The following is a 19,445-nucleotide window of genomic DNA, read 5'->3' on the forward strand; positions in this document are numbered from 1 at the left end:
GCTTTACAACATCGAAACAGTTTATACATATTTCTAGGGTGTTCCAAATAATTTTGTTTGCTTTTCTGAAAATAATATCGCAGCGAATATAAAATTAAAATTTCAATCGGATAAATCTTTCTGAGAGAAAGTCACTCCACCGGTTTGGAACAATCGATTTCTAAACGAATCGCGTTCAGCGTTCCGGTATCAATTATTTCATGCATAATAGTAATCAAATTTCGCATTTTATCGCAATCATACCGCAGCAAATGCAGTTTCGGTGGATGTACGCGCTACGAAATCGGCAATAACGATACGCTGAAGATCTCCAATTCTTCACTCTCACTGTTTTATAACCGTGTGGTCAGTTTTAATGTCCACGATACATGTAATTAGCAGCCTAGCCCTTTCTCCGTCATTAATTATGTAAATGTGTTGCAAAACCCATAAATTTGCCGCAATGAGACACGCTCCATGAAAGAACATTTCATCTTTATTGTTATCTTTGGAGTCAATGTCTAAAATAACAACACTGAACAATGCCACGATGCAAAACCTTCATCGATAAATGGTTACATACGAAGCTTCTTTCTTTCTTTATCCTTTATTTATAGTGTTGTTCTGTACAGGACTGTTTTTCACTTTTCTTGTACGATAAAATATGGTCTCTTGACCCAAAAATATGTTTACGTATTCTTATAGCCTATATTACATTCAATGTCTTAGACTAGTGTTTTTAACGATACATTTTTTAATTTAATCGATCCTATTGTCGATTTAGCGCATTTTCGAGATATTACAACTGTTCTCTTAAAACTACTCTACAGAATGAGGCTGCTTACATTTATGTTACATCCCTAAAACTTAACATATTTTGTTTCTTCGAATAAAAACTACTATATACAAAATACGCCCTTATCTCATTTCTCTCTATCTTTAGAAACCTTCTGGTCCTTGCTTTTCATTTTCGTTACATTCTAACTGGTTCCTATTTCCTATACTTATCTTATTTTATGTGATATATATATTCTAATTGGCCCAACAAGCTACAAAAAAAACACAACAACAACAAAAATACGCTTTTTTACAAAGCTTCTGTATTCGATTGTCAAGATCCACCTAGCGTTTCCCTCCAAAATTAAACATTGGTACCATACAACTCCTATTTGACTTGCTCTACTCCAAAGATAACATTGATGCAAATCGAGATAGCAATATCACCGATCAATTATTCCAAACAAGCGAAACGTATTTAATACAGCCATACGTGTACCAATCGTTTAAATTTAAATTGTCACGCTATCAACACACGTGTGCACACGTGGTTACAGTTTAAAAGTAGTCCCTTATCCTACATATATGCTGACGCAAAATACGCATGAAATGAAATGCATTAATTCGTCCAGTACCTTCTGTTTTCTCTGAGATGATCGTTCTTTCTGTGATAAGAATTTTAGGTTTATTGCGTCAGTTGAAAATATAGAAAGACAATCTAGAACAGCCATTATGACCTTTAATTGAATCGCGATACAGAAAGGCGAAAACCATGGCGGCGATGCTGTTGGCGAAATTGTGCTTTCGTTGCGTCGTACGTTTTTCCGACCGAGAGTACAAGCGCTGAAGGAATAAAGCCGTGAAAATTGAATAAGGAAAAAAAATGGTACGTATAGCGTTGAAAACAATGGCTGTCCTTTCGTTTTGTCGTGTAAAATGTTCCCTACAGCGAGCTAACCTCTTGAATGCAGTAGACATAATTTCTTGTATCGTTTCTCAATGAAGAAATAATTTGTCGATTTCTTACTTTGCGTCGCAACAAATATACAAACTGATACAGTATACTATTTAGTACTCCCTAAATCAAATTTCAATTTAATTCCTATCCTTTCTGAATAGTCAGTCTAAGAGAGCATAAGTCGTTTACATATGCAACTCATTTATAATCTATAGATTTAATGTCATTCACTTGATCGATTAAGCAAGTTACATGCACTTACTACTTCTATCGATAGAGCCACTCCAGTGAATCTGGTGAGTCGGATGACGGCGGAGACGATCAGGAAGGGTCTTCTTTTTCTGAGACCAAGATCGAGGATGCTTTAACATCTTTCAGAGAGCAGTGGCAACGCGTTTTGGAGTTGTCACCAAAACGAGATGTACCCAATGCTCATTCCTCAAAAGCAGTTAAAATAGATGTTGCTTACGATGAGGAATCCATTGAAGTCAGGGTATGACAGATATTAGCATGTACTAATAGAGCAATACTTCTCTATTGTAAGGAATTACCTACTTGGAATATAAGAAATAATATAAGGAATTCCAAATTATAGGCAAAGGATTTGTTTTTGAAAGGAATTGAATACGAACAAAGTAGAAAGTTTTACGAAGCAATTCAGTTCTACAAACGTGCTGTGCAATTAGTTCCTGATATTGAATTTCGTTTGTATGATTCGACAAAGCTAAAGTCCAATGATGATAGTCTAGAAGACTTAGATAACACTACAAACGATATCGATAACGACAATGAAAATTACAATGACGATGACGACGAGGAGAGCGATTTATTTGTCAAACTATGCAAAATTATAAATCGTAATAAATGTGTTTGTTTTCCGAAATTCGAACAAGACGTGAGTACTCACCTTTCGGAATTAAATAATTTTGAAAACATCATAACGGTTTGTTGCGATACGTCTCGTATTTCAGACGACACATATTTCTGCCTTGCCTATGGAAATAGTGCTGTATATCTTAAGATGGGTAGTATCATCAGAACTTGACTTAAGATCTCTTGAAATGTTCTCCAGAGTATGTCGTGGATTTTACATATCTGCAAGAGATACAGAGATTTGGAGACTTGCCTGTATTAGGTAAACCACAAGCATCTCTTATTAAATTTCTCCTAATAATAGCAATACAATATACAGTTAATGAATTATGTAGAGTATGGGGTGTAAATTGTGGAACCTATGCTCCAAAATACCAATCATGGAGAGAAATGTATGTACAACGGCCTAGACTAAGATATAATGGATGTTATATATGTAAAATCAGTTATATTCGCGACGGTGAAAATAGTTTCCAAGATCAATTTTATCGACCTTGGCATCTGGTGGAATACTTTAGGTACCTGAGGTATGCAACACCATAACAGTAACATTCGTTACAAATTTCCAATTCTAATCGTGTTTCCTCAACAACCAGATTTTTTCCTGAAGGAAAAGTTTTAATGCTGACTTCGACTGATGAAGCACAAAGTTGTGTAAATTCCTTAAAAAATCGCGTGCCGCGAAATCCATCGGTACTAATTGGTCACTACAGATTGCACAATAATTGTGTCACTCTGGTGCTCAACAAACAAGAAGTGAAAGCAATTAATACCTACAGAAGGAAGAAAAGGGAACCTATAGACGACAGTGGGGAACAAACGTTTCAGATTGTAAGTGTCCTTAGTCGTCGCATTCGATTCAAACGAAGTAAACATTTCAAGATAATGTTTCTACGTTTTCTTAGGAATTCGAAATTCAAAATCACTTCAGACGGTTGAATTCACAGTTGAAATGGTTGACTTATTCTATATTTACAAAGTACAGAAACGGACACGAAGTTAAAATGTGTTTGAAGGAGCCATCTGTGACCGAATGGAGAGTATCACCAATCGGCGGGCGATATCCACCTTTAAAATTTAGCAGAGTTAAAAGTTACACCCAAGAAAGCGAAGCTCCTCTGCAGTAATAGAATCTAAAACCTTTAATCGTCCGAAGTACGTAAAAGTACAATAATGGAGCGAAGATGTGAGAAAAGAGTAAATTCTGCAGGCCAGCGTTATTTATACAAATTACTCTTGATATATATATATATTATAAACATGTTCTTTATTATATTGTTTGGCTTATAATTATGTATGATGCATACGGTCGTAATAAGAGAATACTTTATTCTTCATTTTTTCTTTTGTTGACTTTTTTAAATAATTTTTATTTATATATTATACAGCTCTCACGTTACAGTTTTCACTTAAACTCTACCGTCTACATTAATCTTTAAATAGATAGTGTAGATAAATAATTCATAAATTTAGATTTTTATTATTATATCACGCACTTTACAGTGCCTTATGTGCTTTCAAAATAGGTGCTCGTATTTCAAAAATTATTTTTATATATTTTATTTATATTTATTATCTATCACATTTTTCATAGAAATAAAATTGAAGATTAATGGCTTTGACACAACAGGATTATCGTTAATAACTAATTTTGGTCAAACTATAAACTACCGGAGCAAGCAAACTTATACGAACAGTCAGAACAGCAAGAGCTCATTTGTAGGTCAAAGTACAGCGATACTGTTTCATCAGTTATTTATGTTTAAAACCATATATTGTTTAAACTATATTTTTTGCAGTTCTGTTCGATATTAATTTTACATAGAACCTCGCTTAAAAACGTATGCACTCAGTCAAAGTATATGGAAGAACTGAAGATATGATTAATCAAATGCATATACTATTTACTTATTTTGTAATTATGAAATTGATTGAACTGTGAATAAGTCGATTCCCTTCTAATATAATTTCTTGATACGTTCATATAGGCAACTAATTTGTATACGAATAATCGTACAAGCGATGGAATCGAGTGAATTCCGATCGATATTTTCGAACCGTTTTAATGCTTTTAAGTGATAGTATTGACATTGTGAAGTGATGTATCTAATCAAAGAGATGAGTGCCCTGGAACACATCTTGTATAATTGCTGTGGATGTTTATTATTACAATTACGATAATAAACGTATTTTTGATGTGCTTATTCCACCTTACTTATTTCACTCGTTCTTCTTTTATATTGCCATCGTTAAAACCATTCCGTTGCCTCTCGATGCGTGAATTACCTTGGACATTTGTTACTCTACATCATTATTCTCGATATGACAGATTCACTTTTGTACTCATGATTGTACTTGATCTCCATAGTAAAATATCCTCTCATTATCACCCTGTTGCTTCGATACATACAATCTGTATATCCATTCGTTTCTGTACAACTGCGTTTAAAAAGACTTCTCCCGCTCGTCGAGCGAAAGGTGTTTTGGTCATCGATTGCACCTACACGAGTAATCGCCGGCTGTTGTAGGCTCAAATTTATCACAGACTACAGTGAATTGTCTTCACGTTTCAATCACAGTTCGTCGCGCATTGATGGAACGAATCTCGTCCCGTTGCACGTAGACGGATCGGTCATCCAAGCAAGATCCTGCAAGGTGGCAGCGTGCATCGAGCAAACCGCCAGCACAACCAGCACATGCATCAAATTATGAGAATTCAGTATGAAGTCTAATTTGCCTGGAATCCATTTCTCAGGTATACGCAAAGCCCCGATGGTTGCTCCCACGACAGCTATCAGGTCCTGAAAAGTAATTGCTCTAGTATTATGTTCCAGGAAATGTGTGAAAAATGGTTTTTTCACACATTCTATGTCTTACTTGTAATACAATGTGATGCAGAGCATTTGGAGATCCACCACCAATCCCAAAACATCGTAGAATCATTACCATCATCCTCATGAGAAAGGGAGGCGCGAAACATAATCTTCTCTCCCACGGAGAGTAAGCGTTCATTGCCTATGGAATAAATAGCATTCGAAGATTAAAAGGATTGAAAATTAGTATTTGAAAAAACCTGAATCATGAAAGGGAAAATGACGTACCATAAGAAGTCCCCAAATGCTGAGAAAGCAATAGATAAAAATACAGCAATACCAGCAGCTGTTAGGTAAACAGTGAACGGATGCTGCTATCATGGGTATTGCTCCTGAAACGATAAGGGAAAGTTTCACCTTGATCCATGTTTGAATTTGAAATTTAGATTGCAGTTAGTAAAATGTGTTACACGGCGTGGAGCATCACATGAATATGACTACAATGTTAGATATATGCAAGTCGGTTTAAAAATAATTTAGCAATATTGCAAAACAACCATAACTTTAAAGAATATATTAATAACCTGCATTATACACATGTGTATATTGAATTAGGCGGGAAAGCAGCCTTACTGACTGAACTGTGACCTTTCAGTTAATTTAACAGAAATATTTATGCAATATTCCGTGCTGCGTGGACATCAGGGTTCGAGATGATCACATGATTTTCGATAGGAATATTTTACCGAAGCTTTGGCACAGCCATATGCCAATCATGTCTAATCTCAGCAACTTCTTGTAGAAGACGTCGTCGTAATTTAAATTCATGAAGAGATGATAGACGAAGGATCCTATCCACGGGCTAATAGCGCCGATCAGGTGACACCAAGATAAGATTTGCGTGAAGATTCCTTGGGCACCCCATGGAAGAAGCTGTGGTATCGTCAATAGCATATACAAGATAGCGAATCCTGAAACGAATTATTCCTATAAATCGACTTAGTGCCATTTCTCGCGTAAGGAAAGAATAATTAAGAAAAATATAGAACTCCTGACCCGATAACATTTTTGTGTCGCGCATACACGTGCAGGTCGATAGAGGATATTTCACCTCCATCCTCTGAACGCGGTCAGACAATTCTGTCACGTCGTATTGCATAAATCGTTGCATGCATAAATGAACAGTGTCGCGTTAAGTAAATAATTCATCGGATAAAAGCAAAACACGAGCGCGCGACATTTATGTTCAGCGATCACGCTTTCGTCTTTGATTATTAACGACCTCGTTACTGATCAATATAGCATGGTATTTTCGTTTCAGTATTTTTCTCTAACGAACGACGATATCGATTCCGTTAATACGGCACCACTATTGTCATTTTCATGCATCGGTGTCGAGAGTAAATGCAGGAAGGATAACGTACGGCTTCGACGATCGATTTTTAGCTATCCCGCAATGCGCCGATCCGAGCATGAAGATCTCTCGCGGTACCTCACCTTGAAATCGCGTAACTCAAGGGTAATCCATTTTTCTATTTAATTCGATCAGACCGCTCTCGTTGAGAAGACTGCGAGGAACGAAAGTTGTTAACACATTCTAATTGCTCTTTAAGAAACTATTTTTATACGTTCTCTGTTCTTCAATTTTCACATAAATTGCATATAATTTTGATTGTTTAAGATCGGAGCAGATACTAGAATGTGTTACAATTGCAAGGAGCTTGCAATCTATAACAGTCTGTGATGTTTATACGAACTCGTTTTCTTATAACACTTATTTTCATTTGTAGCGACGTAAACAGTTCAAGATCACTCTCTATGCTTCCACGGACCATGTCAGCTTTTCAAGGACAAACCGCTAAAGCGAGAACGACCCTTCTCGTGGCCTTGAGCGGTCAATTGATTTCGATCCGACTGCAGCTGAGAACTTAAGGGGGAACACCGCGACTCACGGTCGCGATAGGTGGTGTTCCTCTTCAAGTGCCATTGAATCGCAGTGTCTACTCGGAAACTCACCGTGCGTCATGATATTGACGGTCTCATTGTGGATGTAAAATAGGCTACCGAGGCACTGGCGGACGGTCATGAGCGGTCTGTATCCTGTACGGATGTGAGGGTTGAACTGAAGGTGTTTTGGCATGTCGCTCCACCGTCGCAACAGGAGAATCCTCGGTTTCTCTTGGCGCGGTAGGTCGTGCATCCTCCCGTTCTTGACGTCCCTACGATCCAACGAGTCCCTATCGCCAACGTCTTGGAGTGGAGGGTCTGACACCTCCTCATGATGTTCCCTGTTTCGTAGCGACGTCGTGCGGTTTGAACACTCCACGAGGAACAGAGTTGGCCAGCGGATCACTCTTGTGATAATCACTCACTATCGCCAGATTAATCAGTAACGATAAGCTACATTTGTAATCTGTAAGCACAAACAACGATGCTTTAATCTTTTAAGCATAGCTGGCGTGAATTATCAGAAGAACTATTACAAGTATTTCATTTAATTCTGTATTGATTTGTAGACACCTCTGAGTAAATATGTACGCAAATCTACATTAATTTTCATAATTTTTAGAATCAAACACTGCGCTCCACTCAAAGAAACAACAATCTCCAAGCACAGAAGAGTACAATAAAACTGAACAGTCGGAACGTTTCAAAAATAAGATTCTTTGATAACAAATTTTTAATTAAACAGCCGTTGCAATGATACACATCGTTAAGACATTCTGAACACATCTCTTCTGCACATTGTAGACAGATGTGGTTTAATTGCGATTGCCAATTATTTATTAACAATGATTCCTGATTATTTATTAATGATATTACAAATTGGCCAGCACAGGTGAGGGATAGCGGACGCACACACGCGTGGTAGAGCGACGCGTCCGAGAGCAGCGTATCAGCCCTCGGTGATGGTGACGGCGACGTCGTTACTGCATCAGTTTCGTACTCGGTGCTCCGACGGTGTCGTTACCAAGGAAACCACATCGATCCTTTTCATTGCCTGAGAGGACGCGGTACCACGAATACACTGCCAGTCTCCGCGAATCCAGTCGCCGATCTACCACCCCAGAAACGCTGGAGGCGCACCCCTTTGGCGCCCTGCATTTGCCCAATTCTCTGGACGACGCCATTTTTTGCAGCGAATGGGGGTAAACGTCGAGATGCACAGATTATTTATGTCAGTGTCCATGCAATTTGGAACAGTCCGGGAATTGAATAATGGAAGGTACAGGTATCTAAATTTTAGTTGAGAGATTCTACATGACGAAGTAGGGCGAAAATCAGGAATAACAAAATTGTGTTTGCGACTTTGTGACAAAGTTATTAGTCACTGAAGGAGAGCTAAGTGTCTGACGTAAGGGACTCATACTACTGCCGCGCGTCATCAGTAGTATAAGTCCCTCGCTTCAGACGCCTTTCACTGGTATCTATAATAATTAATAACTCATACAGAAGGTCTCAAACGCAGTTACGTCATTCTTGATTTTTCTCTTATTTTTAGATGTAGAATCACCCTTTAGAATTCCTGACTTGTCCTTCCACCCTGTACTGTGGTAGTAGTATATTTACTTATGCTTACATTTACCCAAAAGTTCAAAAAGTTAACTACAGGTAAACAATCACTAGCGAATGTGTATAATTTACAACAGTTTACATCCACTGTACGTGCAATCCACGTTTATCTTCAAATTGGATTTCACGAGGCGCGAATGAGGGGATAATATTTTTAGCATTCCTATTAGTCCCACTTTAGATAAAGTACGGGTCTTGGTTTGAGGCCAACATTAAATTCGCTCTGAATGCCACGTAATTCGAAAATGACCGTAGAATATTCAGCGCCTACTAGCCTTTTCTCGACCAGTGCGTCTTACTGTCATTCAAGGGAAACAGGAAGACCATAAACGATGTCGCCAAAAACGCGTCTCGCCTCCTGTGCCCGGTAGAAACAAGGACAAGCTCTCCAATCAATGGACGGCTTCCAACTTGTAAGCTTACATAATTAATTCGTGAATCACGTTGTATCGCCTTCGACACGTTTGTCCCGTTATTTACATACGATTAAGCAACGACGATTCGCGAATAGGCCAGGAGACAATACCCTTTGTTGTTTAATTGCGATCAAACGAGACGGGACGAGATCATGTCGCGTCTGGGGTTAGTTGTTCGTGATAGAGCGCAAGCGCAACACAGTAAAGCACGTTACCTGCACATAGTCTTCTCGGTAAGCTACAGCTATCCGGATAAGATGGGTGCAGGTTTCGTACAGTGTCTATTCTATCGTTTTACCACCAGAAACGTATCTATCTTAAGTAGCGCGTTGAGGGGTCAGGGCAATTACCGCAAGCGACAGGTACGTGAAGTGAAAATTACGTGAGGGTAAATTGATACCATATTTGTTTGTGTTTTCATTGATAATACCAATTCAACGATCGTGATTTTCCCTCCCTCGCAAGCGCCATTGGCGTGTGTCTACTAGTATCACGTGGCCTTTGCATGGGGTAATTACCGTCGTCTCGAGTTATCGACGTGACCCCCACGGAGATTGAAACTGTTTTGTATGTACAATGGAAAGGCTTGAGTGACAGCTTGCATATAAATATGCATCTTCGAAACTTCAAGGCTCAATGTTAAGGACTGAGACCTCGAAGTTTTAAGGCTCAATGTTAAAAACTGAGACTTTCAAGCTTGCATGTAAAGCTCGAGTGAGCTTAAAGAATCGTAGATTTACGTCCTGAACAGCGAGTCACTGCAGTGTTCGATAATCTAAGTTCATTTAATTGCTTAGGTATAATTATATTGCTTTATCTATATAAACTTCCATTAGTGGATTACTCTTACGCTAAAAATATTTTATCTAAATATATTTAAATAAAGATTTCTGAATTAAGTCTCAAAAGTTGTGGGTCTCAGCTGTAAGTCACTTCTGTGCTTCCTAGCGTTAATGGCTTGTACTACGGCGCAGGCTCTGAAAGCTCCGAGACTCGAAGCTTGTTTCAACAAAGCTAGTCGCGACCCACATCATCGTTTGGTTATTTATTTAACATTGTACGATTCTTTGCAAGAAATGTGTTCGTCGAGTGAAACGTGCGAACATTAAATCAAACACAATGTAAATTAGTGATCGAATTGCTTGCAGCAATCGTACAAAGAATTATGGACGTACGCAGCAGAATTGATTCCTTCGGCGATAATGAGTTACTGCAATCAGACACAATCTAATCGTAGGCATATGACGTTCAATACGATATCAAAGGTGAGGAAAAGATTAATATAAGAAAGTAATATTTATTTTTTTATTAAATTTTTCGTTCTTGATTGTAGGAGCAAATTTACTTTAGGTTAAAAAAGTGACACAAGTAATCGTAAATGTTTTCGTTCTTAAAAGTGAGTTTGCTCGTACAATCGAAACTGCATGTTTAATTTTTTTTTTGTTTTTAAATTTTCGCGGCTACGTTTATTTGCCTTGCGCAGCTGGTATCCTTTGTCCATGAAAAGTTTTACCGATAACGATGTAGTTATCCTCCCTAATGCACTTGTGTTGTGGTGCCACCTAGGATAATATACAGAGGTCATCAACTACTCACTCGGAATTACATTTTTATCTCGCAGCCTCGTGAACATCATGATTCGTTCTGTTTTCACTTAAAATTAAAGTATGTTCTGGAGTTTAATGACTTTGATCAAATGTGGTGTCGTGCGGATAATTAATAATTTGATTTGGGGAGAGGTACGTAAGGTTTCTGTGACAAATTAAGCGTAATACCGTCGACGCTCCGAATTAAACATTTCGATTGTTTTCGTAAATCGCATTTCAAGCGAAGATATTGCTTTTATTATACGATAGTATTTCGTACACTGTAATTCAGCACGAATACATCACTCTCACGTATTTTACGTATACTGGATTCCCTTTTTGTGTCACGAACTTGTGAGGTTATCAAACACATCATATACACTTCGAATATCGTATAATTCGAAACAAATATCTTACACCTATACCGGCATTGGCAATAACATTCATAATATTTAATTTCCACGTTACATAATATAATCGATTGGATTTTCGGCTCATTATGTAAAAATATTCGAGTCTTTAATACCAATATTGCAAAGATATTCAACGTGGTCGAAATAATTCGATGATATTTTAAGAAATATTTACATAAATTCGTTATTTAATTACAACGTATCATTCTGTGTAATTTCGAAATAGTACTAATTTCGTGACATTGAGTGTACAATTTTTCGAAAGAATATTCATTGAATCGATTACTATTGTCTTTAAATTCGAAAATTTTTGTCTTACATCGATAAAACGTTGATAAATATCGAAATAGTATTAATATAGTAGCCGGCACATTTTACGTGTGTTACGTCTTTTTTTGTATCTGCCGGAAGTACGTACGTGAAGGTTAGTCGGCCCTGGTCGGCCCCGTCCGTGGGTGCTCGGTTCCGTTCGTGGAACGATGCCGTACGAACATAGCCGAGTATCGTTCGCCAATCGCATCGATCCGATTTCCACGTCGTTGTCACACAACAGTGTTATACGTAGGACATCGTTGCGCTCTTTGGATATTTTGTGTTTGCGAGTATACTTTGGGACCAATCGAGCCTGATTCATCTCTTCAACGTAAGTCAACATTCTCGCGATTGATCGCGATAAGTTTAAATTGAATTATTATCATATGTTGGACAGAAATTGTGCATGTGTTGCGTTCACTTGTACTTGATGCTTCTCTATCTTCAAGATGGCCGCCATTTCATGAAAGTTCCCTTATGGCGTACGCTTTGCAATCTGTCTCTTTATTTGTACATTTTCATCGCTTTCACTCCCTCGCAGTTATCGAATGTGTTGCGCATCGTATTCGATTACAACCCACGGTCTGTTCTTCGACGATGTTAACGTTCAGCTCGTCGCCTTGTGTCGAAAGCCAGGCATCTCGTTAACATCGATTTTGCTAGCGAGCGTGCCCACGCGTATCCGTTACCTCATTTCCATTTCATCTTTCTTCTTTCCATTGCGTTCTCTAACGTGCACTTCGTGCTTCGTCATTCCAGTCGACTTCTCTTTTCACGTTTCTTGTGAGCTCCACCATAAAGAGATTTTGGCGGGACTCGTGTAGCCGTTTTCACGCGTCGTACAAATCCACTCGATTGCATAGGGTTACGTTACACCAGTGCTTCCCAATTTTTTTCGACACACATTTTCATGGCTAACATTTATACGACACACTTTTTCAAGTAACAGTGACTGTGCTATTTTCGTAAAGAAATTTTCGAGTAATTTCTGTATCGTAATTGTCGATATAAAGTCAGGATGTATTAAATAAACAGTTACTGGTAAGAAACATTTTGATAAACCACTACTTCTCACACCTACACTAATCAACTCTTCTATGCTTCAAAATATGCTTAAATTCGTTTAATATTTTGTATGGATCTTGTTCATAAGAAGATTTTGTTAAGTTGTTACAAATTTTGTTTGCGGAACACTCACACTCTTGTCACTGTATACCAGTGTGTCGTGCTACACGACACATTCGTAATTCTCGCGAATGATAGGTATTTTTATTTATCCTTACGGATTGGGTCGTTCTCTTTCGTAGTGCTTAGTACGCTTTTACGATGCGAGTGCCCACATTTTGCAGAATTTTTTGAGCTGATGTCCACGTCGTTGTCCAAAAACAGTGTCATACCACAAGCATCATCTTCACGTTCCTGGATATCATCCATCTTCGATTTCATTTGGGATCAAGTGAGCCTGTTTCGTCTCCCCAATGTAAGTACACGCAGTCTGGCTTCTGTAGAAAGGCTCTGATCCTAATTCCTGTAGGAATGTCATACGACAACATCGCAGATACATCTGTACTCTTGCGTACATCTATAATCTTCGACTCTTCGTTTCATTACATCAGTGTTGTTAATAGTTTCGCATTGGTCACTTTTGAAAATCAACCCTAATATATTAATGTTAATAGATACCATTCATCCATACTTTACTGCTGGTCTCTGTTCCTTCAATGTAATCTTTACTCTTCGATCGTTGAAACTAATGATGGTTATAAAGAATTGAATTATAATTTTTATATTTTTCATTCATGGGTGGTGTTTGCACACATTTTTAAGATTATTAGATTTAACAAGAAAAGTGTTACAGAAATAGTAAAAGTTAAATAATTAGATCTAGTTAGTTAATTTATGTGTGTCATTCTTGAATGTGAAGTTTCTTTTTCTTATGCATGTATGATATAACCTTTGGTTATTTTTTAGTGTGCTTTGCATAGCTACATCGTTATATCATATATCATTCAGTGCATCTGAGTATTTCATTTCTTCTATAAAAAGTCGAATACATCTGAATCTGTAACAATATTTGGGAGGTAATGATTGTTGGGCATGCTAGTATATGTATACATAACAGTTTCATCATTACAACCAGAAATACATATTTTGGTATTGTTAAAGCACTGATAGCCTTGCCAGACAATTTATATAGAACTGCATCGTTACTGTTAGAACATTTTCAGTATTCACATATTGTTTTATTTTGTGACAAGTAACTGAAATATTTACATATTAACAAAGCAAAATTCTGATGTTTGTTCCAGATGCCGCGAAGCAGGAGGCGTCACCGTACTCGCAGCCATTCGAGGGCACGTTCACATTCTGCGGGCTCTCTTCAGTACGAGCACAAAAAACGACGCATCGATTATGAAAGTCCGCAGAGCAAAGGAACGTATAGGTGAGTTTTGCATAAAAGAAAGCCTATATGTTTTAGCATTGGTCACAATGTGGTTATGACTGAGAATAAAAACAACTATTCATCAGTCTTATATTCTAGGAGTTCTACTCCATATATTAGTACACTGTACTGTTGGTCTTCACGAAAATGATCGTGAATTGCGTATGACACACGCTTGTGCATACTGATAAGCTAACTAGAAGATATGGAGCGAATAGGAATAAGAAACGAGTTGAAACACCAAGGTCGTTCCTTAGCTGAAATCAAATAGTACTACTACCGACAAACTAAAAGACAAACGCAGAAATCAATCGATAAACGTACACATCGTAATGCTTCCGCGAGAAAATATCGAACAATGCTATATCTGGAAGCAAAAAATTGAAGCAAGCGTGTTTACTAAGGCGGCGACAAGCTACAAACGATTGCATCATGTATATGTGTGTTCGAGCAGAGAGGGACAAAATTGTATTCAAATATTAAATGATAACTCGCTGCTTTTACTTGTTCAACGTGGGATTGACAGTTTCGCTATGCAATTCAGATTAGTTTTTATTGGAGCAAATAACGAATTGTTTATTTTTCTTTACATGGGAGTTTTGTTTATTCCTGGTCTCGAGAAGAGAGTAAAATCGTCGCTTAGATTTTGTAAGGCTTGCGCAAAAAAAAAAAGATTGAGAAACAAGGGGTGGGGAATAAGTAGAGCTACATTCGAGACCAATGGCGTGAATGGTCTCCCACTCCGAACACGCTTAGTACGAACGAGCAATAGAAGTTCTCCATGAGATCTTCATGGCTGTCAGTCGTGGTCGGTGCGTTTGGACTTCCACATTCCCGCTGGAAGCTTTCACGGGGTCTTCCAGACTTTCGTGCACGGTCCTCGAGTAGACGAGTCGTTATTTGTCATCGTTAAGTTCAGAGAACGTACGTGAGTGTTGACGTGGGATTTTTTTTGGGGGAGATGGATGTAAACGATAGCGTTGGGCATCATTATTCAGGATAGGAGTACCTCGAAGAATGAGTATTTTGTTATTTCTCAATTGTGTTCACAGCTATAGAACTTTTGCTCGTGTGAATGTAAACTTTGTTTCAAGGATGGTAGAGGTATCTTGAAATTGAAGCAATTGTGCGAAGTGTCGATGGATTCTAAAACTTTCAAATTCATCTAGGTAGATTGATATATTATTCAAAATACTTAACAGAAATTCATGTTCTAGGGAATGAGCCAGACATTGCTATTCCAAGGAATTAAAGAACTACATTTTTGGACAATTCATGTGAAAGAGCAAATGTCTATTGAACACAGTCTAATTTATACATCACGAGCTGCTATAGTGTATTTCCTAGTGTTCTTAGTGAACGACTTGATGAAAGGAACGAGTTCGTGATTGACTGTCGATCTTTATGTTGATTTAGTTACATTGGCTCGCCAGCAACGCGGAAGGATTCCTCTGTAAACGCGCCACGACGCAGTGGCACGAGGATTGAAGGTGTTTCGCAGAAGTCGTAGCTCGGCGAGATCGCTTAATTAAAATGCCCTCAGTAGGCAATTGCCATTATTCTCTGTGAAGTATTCTGACGTTGGAAAGCTGTTCAGAGCCTCGACTAACGGGTCTTTCCTTAAATTGTTCGTTGGCGCAAAGTCTTATCAAATCTACGAACCGTTGATAGGAACATAATTTTAGTCTGAATATTCAAGACTTAAAAAATTTAAATTACAAACTATGAGCTTAAAGTATTATACATATAACGGTACCGTAATATTATTATCTGAAATAATAATGCTTGTACTATCTACAGTTCCAGATAAAACGGCTGGTGATTCATTATCGGGCTCGTTCTGTCTCCAATTATTATAGAATCACCTGCTACTTACGTACAAACTCCACATACATTGAAAAAAATATTTTTCCTCGCGCACATCTTATCTCGACTTTTGGGATTTACGTACCTATAAATTGTGTTCCGTAGCGTAAAGATAAAAATTAGTAGTCTGTTAAATGTATTCAGTTAACACTTCTATCGCGCATTTCACGCGTCCACGAGACTGTGAAACTCGCGGATTCGCTTTGACGAACAATTAAATTTTCAAGTCTTTCCCGAGCTCCGTTTAAAGTTGCGTTAACGACTGGAGGTAATTTCTCCTTGAGTTTACTTCCTACTCTTGCAGGTCGATGACCGATCTCGATTGCCTGTAGTATCTAATACACGTGAACTTCCTCGGTCTTGAATGTTTCTTTTCCAGTAAAAAGATTTACAGCAATTTCAATTGAAATTTCCTACTGGTTTCTCGCTATAATTAATTATCAAGATGAAGGCAGGTCCCAAGGACATATTACGTAGCCGCGTGTTTGACTATGGAAGGAATTAATCATTGGTTTGGACATTGACGAGCTTTCGCCTAAGCCTTTCAGTTTGTGTCTGCTTCCTGTTGGGAATACGGCCTACCCGATTTAGATGCGTAGCGAGTATTCTTAAAACGTTTGAACGGCCTTTATTATACTGTTATGCTAATCGTACCGGTGGAAATGTTTTGTAGAAACGTACAGTCAGTCACAGAAGAGTACCTTACTAGGAGAATGTATTTACGAGGCTGTCTAATGTGGCATAAAAAGTTGAAGTAAATTCACGAGAATGTTTTCTGTTGTAGGATTATTTCTATTCAGAGAAATCTGTATGGATGAACGTACAAAGTATTCGTACACCCGTCTGACGTGACATAAAAAGCCAAAGTAAACTAAGAATATACTGCGTAGGACTATTTACGTTCACAAGGACCGAGAAAGTATTAATACACCTATCTAATATGGGTCGAAAGGTTGAAGTAAACTGAGAATCCGTGTAGAATTATTTATATTTACAAAAGCCACGAAACTATTAGTATCCACGTTTAATATAGGGTCTATAGCTGAAGCAAGCTAAGAGTGTATCGTGTCGTAGGATTATTTATATTCAGAATGATTAACAAAGTGATAGCATGATAAAAACAGTACTCGTGAACTCTAAAATACTTTAGATACGTGTTCATAAACTCGTATGCCGTTACTTACAGTATAATTTTGGGCATAAATGAAATTGATTGTAAAAGATCTGAATGTAGTACGGATAACACGAACACGATGATTAGTAACACAGGTAACACATGATTCAATTTGTATTGTAATAATAGTATCAGCAAGTCCAATGTTTGTTTACATTAAATAATTAATTTCAGAAGCCTAGCTGTTCTTCACTCGCCCAAGTACAAGTAGTCATTCCGTTTCGAGTTTCCCAGGCCTGTTAATCGTCCACAACCTTGGTTACGCTTATGATTGATTTGTTTTCCATTCGAACGATTCTAAAAGACGCCCAATGCGTCCGTGTCTCGTCGTTTCTTCGCTGTGATCGCAATTCACTTGGGGGGGGGAATCAACAACGAGCAGATTTAGCTCGGAGAAAACTGATCAAGCTTTGAATCTAGGTATGTAGGTCCTATGGTCGTTTATTTTCTCGCGCCATCGCGTTATTCGCCTATCCACCTCGAGGACCGTAACAGTTCCTATCGAGTCATGGAAAGAAAATTTCTCACGAACGATAGATGTAAATGTTCCAGTAAACGTGAAAGGGAACAAGGTATACATTGTACGCGTTGCAAATCCGATTCTAGATCTCTTAACAGTAATTAACCGGTTAACAGTCGCGCTCGAGTTAACGCTAGATGGATAAATAGAAACCATGCTTAATGATTGAAATAATAAACAGCGGAGCAGAGAAGATGTGATATGAAAGTTTGATGCAAACATTTCTTAATATCGCTAGGAGGTATACTTCTTGGTAAAGTGTTCGTAACAGTTTAGATGATGCTTGCGGTAACAGGCAGAAATAGTGCGGTAGAACTCGTGCCTTTAATAAACGAGGAACAGGATGTTTTTAAATAGAGCATATTATTCATTCGGTTCTAAAAATAGTCGTTTCAATTTTCTTGCACACATTTTTCAGCCTCGTACTTGGATGGAAATATCACGCAGCCCGTAGAAATTCAACCGGTAGAAACAATTAGAGATAATTACCCCCTCGTCGACGTTGGAAAATCCTTTAAACGCTACGATACGGATAATCGTATTCGCGATATTAATTTTCAAGCTAACGTCGAGAATTGGTTAGTTAAAAAGAGAAATCACGCGTTGATTATAGGTTTCTTTGATAGAAAGCGACGCGAAGATTGCTTTCGCTATTCATCATTGTTACCATTTTTATTGTTCTCGGGTGCTTGCGAATTTTATGCGATGCCCATGAATCGCGAGCGATAAGTATGAAACGAAGCACTATAGACCAGAACTATTCGAACGAATCGATTTTGCACGAGCAACCCGTATAACAGACAGCTGTACCATCTGCGACTGACGTCATTGTAGCACAGTATCGATTCAATAATTTCTTATTCAAATATTTGATTAATACTTGTCGCTAATGATCGTATTAATATCGCAGAGATTTGTACAGGTATTGCTTATCGTCGGAATTGTTTAAAAATGTTATTCAACTATCTCGTCTCGCTGTAAAAAGATTCTTATGTGGTCCAATGTCGTCCGCTGTAAACGTCTCATTCACTGCGTGAAAGGAAACGTTGCCTTATCTCTCATTTTTGCAAACGGTAATCTCGAGGTTTGTTTGTAACAGCAGGCAGATCTTTTGACCGTCTCAAGGACTGACCTTTTCAAGAAAGTGCATCGCAAGTCCAACAAAACGAAGTTGTATCCCGTACAGTCGAGAGAAATCTTCCTCCAGATGTTTCACCTTCGAACTTCTTTCAACCCTGTCCTTTTCCCTCTTCTTCCTTTCCTTTCCCGAAACTTCTGCTCCTCTGGAATGTTGTTTTCTATCATGGTTTCCGTTCGGAGAAAGTGTTTTCCCCGCGAGGAGCACGAGTGTTTCTGTTCCGATTCAGTCTTGAGCTCGCGGTCGTCTGTAAATGTCGCTTACAGTCGTTTCCATCGACCCTTCTGATCAGTTTGAAATTCGTTGTATACGTTGTTTAAAGAAAAATTGTTCTCTTGAAGCAATAGTTCCCGATTGATTCCGCATAGAGCGAATGACGAGGCACCGATAATTTGCTGTTTAATGGGTTAAAGTGAACCGAGACATCGGCCTGTTTGATTATGTGTCGGTGGAATGGGGACTGAGAGTTAAATATAGCTGTAACTGAAAACGTTCTCTGCCGCGTCAAAACGCGCGCGTGTAAAATGCCCGAACGAGGCGTTTCTAGCGCGTGCACCGAAAAGTGTTGATAAATCGATCCTCGAGGAGCGCTTACGCGACTCAG

General features: G+C 38.3%; 3 protein-coding genes and 1 long non-coding RNA gene across 5 annotated transcripts; 3 read left to right on the forward strand and 1 right to left on the reverse strand.

The window, feature by feature from the left end:
* Positions 1-1,370: 1,370 nt before the first annotated feature.
* Positions 1,371-3,924, forward strand: LOC128889599 (F-box only protein 9). The gene is made up of 7 exons (XM_054147332.1): positions 1,371-1,642; positions 1,992-2,207; positions 2,310-2,609; positions 2,686-2,849; positions 2,923-3,114; positions 3,184-3,418; positions 3,493-3,924. The coding sequence occupies exons 1-7, from the start codon at positions 1,640-1,642 to the stop codon at positions 3,712-3,714; spliced, it is 1,332 nt and encodes a 443-aa protein (XP_054003307.1). The 5' UTR covers positions 1,371-1,639; the 3' UTR covers positions 3,715-3,924.
* Positions 3,925-4,948: 1,024 nt separating this feature from the next.
* LOC128889610 (progestin and adipoQ receptor family member 4) lies at positions 4,949-8,453 on the reverse strand. Of its 2 annotated transcripts, none has more exons than XM_054147350.1 (6): positions 8,224-8,453; positions 7,417-7,813; positions 6,147-6,371; positions 5,689-5,792; positions 5,465-5,602; positions 4,949-5,388 (listed from the first exon to the last, which is right to left on the reverse strand). In XM_054147350.1, the coding sequence occupies exons 2-6, from the start codon at positions 7,598-7,600 to the stop codon at positions 5,161-5,163; spliced, it is 879 nt and encodes a 292-aa protein (XP_054003325.1). In that variant the 5' UTR covers positions 7,601-7,813; positions 8,224-8,453; the 3' UTR covers positions 4,949-5,160. The 2 variants fall into 2 exon arrangements, with proteins under 2 accessions (XP_054003325.1, XP_054003336.1); XM_054147361.1 differs by lacking the exon at positions 8,224-8,453 and adding an exon at positions 7,921-8,195.
* Positions 8,454-8,643: 190 nt separating this feature from the next.
* Positions 8,644-14,147, forward strand: LOC128889625 (uncharacterized). The gene is made up of 3 exons (XM_054147391.1): positions 8,644-9,751; positions 10,538-10,654; positions 14,010-14,147. The coding sequence occupies exons 1-3, from the start codon at positions 9,542-9,544 to the stop codon at positions 14,145-14,147; spliced, it is 465 nt and encodes a 154-aa protein (XP_054003366.1). The 5' UTR covers positions 8,644-9,541.
* Positions 14,148-14,149: 2 nt separating this feature from the next.
* LOC128889652 (uncharacterized) lies at positions 14,150-17,189 on the forward strand. Its single transcript, XR_008460487.1, has 3 exons — positions 14,150-15,067; positions 15,361-16,724; positions 16,794-17,189. It is a non-coding gene; the product is annotated as an uncharacterized LOC128889652 (long non-coding RNA).
* Positions 17,190-19,445: the final 2,256 nt, after the last annotated feature.

Source organism: Hylaeus anthracinus, unplaced genomic scaffold (genome assembly GCF_026225885.1).
Source record: "Hylaeus anthracinus isolate JK02 unplaced genomic scaffold, UHH_iyHylAnth1.0_haploid 0, whole genome shotgun sequence".
NCBI classification, from domain to species: domain Eukaryota; kingdom Metazoa; phylum Arthropoda; class Insecta; order Hymenoptera; family Colletidae; genus Hylaeus; species Hylaeus anthracinus.